Raw genomic sequence first — 10,406 nt, 5'->3', positions numbered from 1 at the left:
TAACAATAAGATAAATTGGATTAATAATATTGTTCTTGTTTTGTCATGCGGAAGTATTTGTGTAGAAGTTTTATAAATAGGACTGCATGGAACCCCTGCACTGTAACGTACAGTGTGACTGCAGTCGCTGTAACCAAGGCAACAGTATCAACAGTGACTTCCCGCCTAAAATCGTTAATTCCGTTACCGTAATTTCACGTTTATTCGGTTTTATAATATAACGTAATTATAATTTTTATAATTTGTAATAAGCCATGTTCGCCTACGTGAAGTACATACAAGATGGGTGTAAGGAAATCGTCCCCATAGCCGATATTAAAGACTTTGACCCGAAAACGGGAGACCTCAGCAAAACGTACTGGGTGCGCTGGCAGGATAAATATTTCAAGGGACAAATATTGCTCCTAAAGAGTGAGTCATTATAATGTTAACTTCAGTAGTTCGTTAATAATGTGATAAAAGTACATTTAGAAAACTCTATATCGCCACTATTAACGTTAAATGTCATTGAAAGATTGGTCAAGGCACTAACGTTAACTGTTGTCCGTGCTAACGTTAGCTAACGAACATAGTGTGTTAGTAAAGCAGCGAGCTGGGTTAACATTGAACATTGTTTTTAATGACAGAAGACATTGTATTACGTTACATGTAGTTTAAGTACTTACATTAAGTGTTATTAACATTCCAGAGTCCAGAGAAGAGGTTGAAGAAGTGCTTGCGCAGGGTAAGCGGGTTCGTGTTAAACTCATCAAGGACTCATCACCTCCACGGCCGCGCTCCGAAGAAGAGGAAGCCAAAATCATAAATGTAACGTTGTTGGTGGTATACATGTGAAATTTCAGCTATTGCCATCTTGTGGTACTTGAATGTATTGACAGACTACTTGTGTTAAAAATTATACATTGAAGGCTCAGATATGGAAAAAAAAACATGTAATGCCATTCCATAATCTTGTGTGTACTGCAATCTGTCTTCGACCACGTGAAAGTTTTCAAATTATCACCATTATCAGCTAATAATATCAGACTCTAATCATGGTATTTATATCCTTTGTGTATCACTTTTAAAGTTACACATAATTCAAAATGGACAAAATGTTAAAATTGTCATATTATGATATTAAATATTTTTAATATTCCTTTCTACTTTAACTCATGCCAATATTTTCACCAGCATTAGTTGTAATCATAATTGCCATACATTCATAAATTTTCAGAATATGAATACATTAAATGCTGCTTTATTTATAATTTTGATTCCTATATTAATAATAATAATAAATGTTATTATTTGCCATACACTTCATAAGCCTTTTGCCTTTGTTACAGTCTTACAGTCCTGCTTATATCCCTCCTCATTACATTCATTCATTGATTCATTCATTTTCCTTTTGGCTTAGTCTCTTTATTAATCTGGGGTCGCCATAGCGGATTGAACCACCAACTTATCCAGCATATGTTTTATGCAGCGGATGCCCTTCCAGCCGCAACGCATCACTGGGAAACATCCTTACACATTCATTCACTAGGACAATTTAGCCTACACCCAATTCACCTGTACCGCATGTCTTTGGACTGTGGGGTAAACCGGAGCACCCGGAGGAAACCCACGTGAACGCGGGGAGAACATGCAAACTCCACACAGAAACGCCAACTGACCCAGCCGAGGCTCGAACCAGCGACCTTCTTGCTGTGAGGTGACAGCACTACATACTGCGTCACCGTGTCGCCTCCTCCTTATTACAGTCTTGTATTAATTTCAAGGCATTCATATTTGGTGGTGCAATGGGTAGCACAATTGCCTCATAGCAAGAAGGTTGCTGATTTGAGCCTCGCTGGATCAGTTGGCATTTCTGTGTGGAGTTTGCATGTTCTCCCCGTGTTGGCGTGGGTTTCCTCCGGGTGCTCCAGTTTCCCCCACAAGTCCCAAAAACATGTGGTAAAGGTGAATTGGGTAGGCTAGCATATGTGTGTGAATGAGTGTGTATGGATGTTTCCCAGTGATGGGTTGCAGCTGAAAGGGCATTCGTTGCATAAAACATATGTTGGCAGTTCATTCTGCTGTGGTGACCCCAAATTAATAAAGGGACTAAGCCGAAAAGAAAATCAATGAATGAATAAATTAAAAATCATTAAGCTGTCATCATGTGTTTCTAAGGTAATTAAAATTGAATAATGTGATCTAAGTTTAAATTTTAACAAAGAAATAGATTTTTAAACATTTTGCAACCTTTAGCCTCCTCATTACCAACAAAGGACATTTATGTAGAATGAGCCAATTATATTGTTTTAAGATATTTATATTTGTCTTTTTAATATAAACATTTTTTGGATGTAGTCTTGCATTTCACTTGCTTTTACTAATTAATATTTTATGCATGTGTCCAAACAAATCAGAAAAAAGCTGCAGAAGAGGCCAAACGAAAAAACCTTTTGGCCTTACTAAAAGAGCGACAAAACAAAAGAAAACTGTCTCCACTCTGCCCAACTCCAAACAAAAAAACAAAAGCTGATAACCTGTCCAACAAGGTTGATGATGGTGAGGATAAGGTGGACGATGATGATGATGATGATGATGGCGATGACGACGACGATGATGATGATGATGGTGGGGTTGTACCTGAAAAACTGTTTCAGGAGGCAAGACAAAAGCAACTATTATACAAAAAACAGGTCAACAAAATGTCTCTGCAACTGCAGGAAACTAAACAGAAGTAAGGGATGCTTTTACAGAGATTATTTTAGGAGTTTCTGTCAATGTTTTAGCTAGTCATAACATTCAGTATGTAATTTTGTTATAGGCTAGAGGAGCACATGAAACGAAGTGCAGAAGTTGAGGCGGAGAATAAACAGCTACGTTCATTAAACATGCAACTGCAGCAACAGTTGCTAAAATCACTCAACTCTTCATCTGGTGAGCTTTTCATCGCCTTATTTTCGCTGACCTCTGAGAATGTCATTCAAAGAAAAATGCAATCTTTCATGTTTAACTACTATTTATTATTATTATTATTATTATTATTATTATTATTGATTTCAACTATTATTTTAGCACAGAAAATCTTCTTACTGCCACAATTTTTAATTTTGTAATTTGTCAGATTTTCTAACAGGTTCACAAATAATGACTAATTTTATATTTTGTTAAAACTTTGCCCCATTATATGATGTCATAGACACATCTATTTAACTATGTAATTTATTGAAATGTGTGGAAACATTTCAGAACTTGCATTCTTTTGGATGACTGGAGCATCTACTGCCCATCCAATTTGTTATATCACATCTGTTTTCTTCTGCTTCTGCAAGGTATACTGACAGCAGCGACAGTTTACAGTGCAATTTACCATTTCAATTCACACAAACTCTACCTTCCAACGGGCCCAACTGACTTGGAATTGAATAATTCTCCCACTTTTACTAATTTTACTCAGCAGCCCTAAATCTGACTGACGATCAGCTTCACTGTTAACAACAGACCCAAAGGGCATATACTGAAACACAATAATATTGCTATAAAGAGTTGCTGTAGAAAACCAATAATAATAATAAAAATAAAATATCAGTAAAATATTATATTACAGGGCAGCACGGTGGCACAGTGGGTGGCACAATCGCCTCACAGCAAGAAGGTCACTGGTTTGTGCCCCAGCTGGGTCAGTTGGAATTTCTGTGTGGAGTTTGCATGTTTTTCCCATGTTGGCGTGGGTTTCCTCCTGGTGCTCTGGTTTCCCCCACAATCCAAAAAAAAAAAAACAAGTGGTATAGATGAATTGGGTCAGCTAAATTGTTCGAAGCGTATGTGTGTGAATGAGTGTGTATGGAATTTTTCCCATTGATGGGTTGAAGCTGGAAGGGCATCCGTTGCGTAAAACATATGCTGGATAAGTTGGCGGGTCATTCCACTGAGACGACCCCAGATTAATATCTACAGGGTAGATCCAGGAGATGCTGAAGGGATTATTGTCATTTGTCTTTTTGTCTTTCTAATTTTCACAGATTCTAGACCACCAAAACCAAAGGGGACCATAAATGTACAAAGTAAGTGCAACAAACACAGCCCAAAATCAGAAAAAGTTGGGACAGTATGGGAACGCAAATAAAAAAAATAAAAACTGGTAACACTTTATAATAACTACACACTATAAATCATTTATTAAGCACTGGCATCTAGTGAATTCATTATTTGTTAAGCATTAACTCCACATTAATAAACGTTAGTAATCAGTTTATTACGGCAGCTACACATGCTGTATTAATGACTTATAATCACATCTATAATGTGCTTAAGGATTGTATTTTTATAATTTGTGACTGGTTGATTTTTCATTACTAAATAAAGTATCACATTATTTACAAACCATTTGTATTTAAGAGTAGTTGTCTTTTTAAGATCATTCAGAATGAGTTAGTAAATGATTAATAAACTATTGAAATCAACATTTATATATCTGATTATTCAGGCATATACTAATAGTTAATTTGTATGTTAATAAATGCTTTATTAACTCAACTTCAGGCAGTTTTGTGACCTAATCTAAAGTGAGGACTATTCATGCTTTATAAATCCCTTATAAATGACAATTAAGGGCTCTGTACAATGAACAATAATCTTTGCAAACTCATCTAAAAAGTAAAATTACTGTAAAATTTAAACATTGCTGAATAACAGCAGTGTCAAAATACGACAAAACTGGATAAAACAACAACAACAATATAATAATTTAACAATTTAATAGGATGCAATGTTTAAACTGTACAGTAATTTTATTTTAGATAAAATTGCAAAGATTTATTTTTTATTTGATACAGTTTCATTTGTGTATCTTCAATTGAATAGAAATGAACAAAGTTGTTTATTTTCTTTTTTCCTGTTTAGAATTTAACTGAGCCTTTATAAATGTGCTTATAAGTCAAGAATACAGCATTTGTAGCTGCAGTTGTAAACTGCTTACTAACATCTATTAATGTAGAGTTCGTGCTTAACAGATAATGAATTCACTATTTGCTAATGCTTAATAAATGGTTCATAGTGTGTAGTTATTATAAAGTGTTACCAGAATATTTTGTTTTCTGTGTTTTACATCTACTGTCATTTGTGATGGATTTCTTTTTCTATTTTACACAGACCCTCAGCAACAAAAACCAAAGAGCACCTTACAAAGTATGTGCAACAAAAATGTAACTCAAAGATATCTGAAATTTATATGCATTTCAAGTATATTTACATAATTTTTTATATAGTTGCAGAGGCTGACTGTGAGCAGCAATCACTATCCAGACAAGAAGATGAGGTACATTTCACTCATCATCTTTGCACATGTATTAATATTAAAATCCCCTACTGCACAGACTTTTATGTGCATATGTACAATTATTATTTTTGATTATATTAATTCTGTCAGATTCAATTGGTGAAACTTGGAGACATCCAAATCCGCAGTGACACCTGGACAGCAATCCAAAAAAACACCAGGGATTCTTTATTTGTGAAAGAATTGGCTGTGGCATTCTGGGGCACAAAGACTCTGGGGGACAGAAGTCTCACAGGGAAAGAATGCCCCACCACAAAAACTACAAAAAGACCTTTAACCCCACAGAAATTACACACACTGAAAGGTAGCAGAAGCCACAAGTTTTTTTGTAAAATGCCAAGTACTGAGATATGTGTCTTTATGTGTCTATAATAAATGTGTCTTTGTTCTTGTAGGACAGTAACATCACTGCTTATCTGTACATTTCTGTTTTAGCCTGCTTCAAGGAGTGGCTGGTGAAAGGGAATGTGGAGGAGCCAGAGCTGCAGGCCAGATTTTCAAAGGCTGGACGCTACATTACTGAAAAAATCATGGACATTAAAAAACAACAAAAAAAATTAACAGTTAATTGATTTATGATGTAAATGTGTTACACTTATAATAACCCCACTATGAATCATTTATTAGGTTTTATTAAGCATTAGCAAATAATGAATTCATAATTTGTTAAGCATTAACTCTATGTTAATGGATGTTAGTAAGCAGTTTATAAATACAGCATGTATAATGTGCATAATGATTGTTTTTATACTTTGGTAATGATTTATTTTACATTACTAAATGACGTATTGCATTATCTACAAACCAGTTACTTAAGAGTAGTTGGTGTTATTTTAAGATCAGGATTAAAACATTTGTTTTTTTTAATATACATTTGCATATCTTATTACTTAGTCATATAGTAATAGTTACTTTGTATGTTAATAAGTGTTTTATTAACTTTAGAAGGTCACAAAACTGGATGAAGTTGAGTTAATAAAGCAATTATTAACATACAAATTAGTTTATTAATCATATAATTATGCATTTTGAATGATCTAAAAAAGCTATTTTTAAATAACTTGTTTGTTAATAATGCAATACTGAATTTAGTAATGAAAAATGAATTATTAAGAAGTATGAAAACAATCATTAGGCACACTATACATGTGGTTATGTCAAGAATATAGCATGTGTAGCTGTGTTTATAAACTGCTTACTAATGTCTATTAGGGTTGAGTTCATGCTTAACAAACAATAAATTCACTATTGCTAATGCTTAATAAATGGTCCATAGTGTGTAATATTGCCTTACCTATTATAAAGTGTTACCAATGTGGGTTATTTTAATTTACTTGTTGAGATAGAGTGTTGTTGTTGTTTTGTAAAAAAAAAAAGTTATTTGTGTTCATGTTTACCCATTATTTTCAGTAGTAGTAAGATTAGTATTACTATTATTATTATTATTGTTATTATTATTATTATTATTATTATGATATCATCATTATTAATTATAGAAATAAAAACATATAATGTTAATGAATGAAAGCTTGTGTTTTCATGATTTTCATCATGAACAGGCTACCATGCAAAAAATGTTAACTTACACAGATTTTAATGTTACCAGCACGAGATGCTAGTGACTAGGACCAGCATACCATGTTGTTCACCAGCATCATCATCCCATGCTGGTCACTAGCATACCAGCGCCAGCATCTCATGCTGGTGACCAATATCCCAGCATGGCATGCTGGTGCTGTGATGCTGGTGTTATGCTGGTGACCAGCATGGGATGCTGGTGCTGGGATGCTGGTGTTTTGCTGGTGACCAGCATGGGATGCTGATGCTTGTATCCTGGCCACCAGCATAGCACCAGCATCCAATGCTGGTCACCAGCATACCAGCACCAGCATCTCAAGCTGGTCACCAGCATACCAGCACCAGCATCCCATGCTGGTCACCAGCATACCAGCACCAGCATCCCATGCTGGTCACCAGCATACCAGCACCAGCATCCCATGCTGGTCACCAGCATAACACCAGCATCACAGCACCAGCATCACATGCTGGTCACCAGCATACCAGCACCAGCATCCCATGCTGGTCACCAGCATAACACCAGCATCACAGCACCAGCATCAAATGCTGGTCACCAGCATCACAGCACCAGCATCCCATGCTGGTCACCAGCATAACACCAGCATCCCATGCTGGTCACCAGCATAACACCAGCATCCCATGCTGGTCACCAGCATCACAGCACCAGCATCCCATGCTGGTCACCAGCATCACAGCACCAGCATCCCATGCTGGTCACCAGCATCCCAGCACCAGCATCCCATGCTGGTCACCAGCATACCAGCACCAAAACACAACATATGCTGGTCTTGCTGGTGACCAGCAATGCTGGTCTATGCTGGTCTTTTCAGCAGGGCCATGGCAGGACAAATACTATGGAAGACAATAGTTGTTTCCATCATTTTCCAAAATATATTATTTTATGTTAAACAGAAAAAAGAAACTCGTGACAAATTAATTATGAATAAATTATGTCAGAATTTTCAGTTTTAGGTGAACTATCCGTTTTAAGTAAATCAACACACAGGCTAAAAGCTCACTGTATTCCTCACTATATTGTTTTCTAAGAAACCAGGCGGAGAAATTAAGCAAACATGCATCAATATCAAGAACACGTCAACACCAAAAAATGAAAACTGGGCTCATGGGATTGTGTGTATAATTTCTGCTCTCCAAGCGATGATGTTATCTCCTCTGGCAGTACTGCATTTTTCCTGTGCTGAGATATGATCCTCCTCTCGTGACCTGAAATGAGCCTAGATGCTGATGCTAATCGCATTCCAGCGTGCCGAAATTATGAGCTTGTAAGATTTATTTCCAGCTCAGCGCAAATTACGGTCTAATCATACAGCTGCTATTATAAACCTACGTTTTTGTACACTACCTGACAAAAGTCTTGCCATCGATCCCAGTTGTAAGAGTGACAAATAATCATTTGACTTCTAGTTGATCATTTGGAAACGTGACAGAAGGTCGATTTTTCTGCTGAATCATCTGTTGAACTGCATCCCAATCATCACAAATACTGCAGAAGACCTACTGGAACCCGCATGGACCCAAGATTCTCATTGAAATCAGTCAAGTTTGGTGAAGGAAAAATCATGGTTTGGGGTTACATTCAGTATCAGGGCGTACAAGAGATCTGCAGAGTGGATGGCAACATCAACACCCTGAGGTATCAAGACGTTTGTGCCGCCCATTACATTACAAACCACAGGAGAGGGCAAATTCTTCAGCAGGATAGCGCTCCTTCTCATACTTCAGCCTCCACATCAAAGTTCCTGAAAGCAATGAAGGCCAAGGTGCTCTAGGATTGGCCAGCCCAGTCACCAGACATGAACATTATTGAGCAGGTCTGGGGTAAGATGAAGGAGGAGGCGTTGAAGATGAATCCAAAGACTCTTGATGAACTCTGGGAGTCCTGCAAGAAGGCTTTCTTTGCCATTCCAGATGACTTTATTAATCAGTGATTTGAATCATTCAGAGATGTATGGATGCAGTCCTCCAAGCTCATGATGGAGTCAGACACAATATTCATTCTGTTTCCACTGCAGCATGACCACATATTCTATATACCACATATCGAGTGTATTTGGCGCTCAGAAAACTGTATATCAGGAGTTTAAACTGACAAACTTTAAATTTTGCATGCAGAGTTTTTGTTGCTAGAGTAAGTGAGGCACAAGCTGTAAATGCTCCGCCCCCTTCTGGAGAGCAACAGCTCATTTGCATTTAAAGACACACACACTAAAACAGCTTGTACCCCCAAAAATGGCCACTTATATTAGGGTATAATGAATGATCTTTGAGTTTTTTTTGTTGGGAAACTTCAGACAAATACTTGAGATGCCAGAGACTTATATTACATCCTGTAAAAAATGAAATCATTTTCTTGAATTAAACTGCAGTAAAGTTGCTCAGATGACTAGAAATGGTCATGTTGGATCTCTGTTTTGTTCTCTCGCCATCTGCTGTGATGTAATTTTCTCTTCTGTGATCCGCATGCGTTTTTTTTCTTCTGACATCTGAACAAACGAGACGGTGCTGGGTGTGAACACGCACAGATTTACACTCGGATTCAACAGACGCTAAACTGTTAGTGCCAAAGGATCAACTGTCTTTTGTTAGCAAAGAATACAGACCAAAACAGAGGGTGTGGTGGTTGAAAGAAGACATTTTAATGCTGATTCTTAACTAGTTTGACAGTAAAAACATGCAGGTGTTCTCATCCGAGATTCTTACTGAATAACTTGACTCCATAGATGATCTGAAATGACAGTAATACCTGCTTAAATATTAATAACCTCTGGTTCAATGCATGCAAGTGAGGCAATGTTATCAAGCACTGGGATATGCTGTTTGTTTCTCACTTCTTCTCTCTTCTCCTTCATTTGTCAAAGTCAGCCAGCTAAAGGAAGTGTTTTGTCTAGTCTACAGTCAATGAATGTATGTCATTCAGATGCATACCTCACATGTTACAACAGGCCCTCAGCTATAGAGATCTGTATACTGACTTCTTAAACCACTCCATAGTCAGATCAGACGGTTTCTGGAATAATGTGTACACTCAAATAAGATTTTTGCTGCTTGTTCAAGCTACTTATTTAAAATGAGTTGAAACAACACAACTCTTAAGTTTTTTGGGGGACAACCTAATTGTTTTTTGCTCAATCCACTTAAATTTGTAAAATTGATTTAGTTAACTTAATTGATTTGTGTTGGGACAACATGAAGGAATTGTGTGGAACGCAACATTTTTTACAGTTAATTTATGCATGAAAAAGTTTAATCAGCAGTATTTGATATTACACTTTAAGCATTAAATATTCAAACTTCGATATCCTAGAGAAAACTTAAAGTCCATGCGAAATCAAAATTGACAATGTTTATTTAGCTAGCGCACATTGATATTTTTTTAGGTGAATAATTATTCAGAGTAAGGTAATCCGCTGAAATGTTTTATTTTATTTTGGTAATCTTCAATCAAAGTCTGGAAATTTGCATCTGCATTTGGATTGGCTCCTTCTCTGATGAC

General features: G+C 36.5%; 1 protein-coding gene across 1 annotated transcript; it reads left to right on the top strand.

The window, feature by feature from the left end:
* The first annotated feature begins 2,338 nt into the window (after window positions 1–2,338).
* On the top strand, window positions 2,339–5,886 carry LOC130234000 (BEN domain-containing protein 5-like). Its single transcript, XM_056464281.1, has 7 exons — window positions 2,339–2,713; window positions 2,801–2,913; window positions 3,999–4,040; window positions 5,128–5,163; window positions 5,244–5,293; window positions 5,405–5,618; window positions 5,750–5,886. Exons 1-7 carry the CDS (start codon window positions 2,682–2,684, stop codon window positions 5,884–5,886), a joined length of 624 nt encoding a protein of 207 aa, XP_056320256.1. The 5' UTR covers window positions 2,339–2,681.
* Window positions 5,887–10,406: the final 4,520 nt, after the last annotated feature.

The sequence above is a fragment of the Danio aesculapii genome, chromosome 8 (genome assembly GCF_903798145.1).
Source record: "Danio aesculapii chromosome 8, fDanAes4.1, whole genome shotgun sequence".
Taxonomy (NCBI): Eukaryota; Metazoa; Chordata; class Actinopteri; order Cypriniformes; family Danionidae; genus Danio; species Danio aesculapii.
Note: the sequence above shows the minus strand (reverse complement) of the source record. Positions and strands in the feature narration are given on the sequence as shown.

What these genes read in the sequence shown, in the direction of transcription:
- LOC130234000 (XM_056464281.1), top strand. Translation starts at nt 2,682, where the DNA reads ATGTCTCTGCAACTGCAGGAAACTAAACAGAA. An exon ending in ATCACTCAACTCTTCATCTG is followed by an intron (nt 2,914 to 3,998) that starts GTGAGCTTTTCA and finishes TAATTTTCACAG; the next exon opens with ATTCTAGACCACCAAAACCA. An exon ending in TATCCAGACAAGAAGATGAG is followed by an intron (nt 5,294 to 5,404) that starts GTACATTTCACT and finishes TAATTCTGTCAG; the next exon opens with ATTCAATTGGTGAAACTTGG.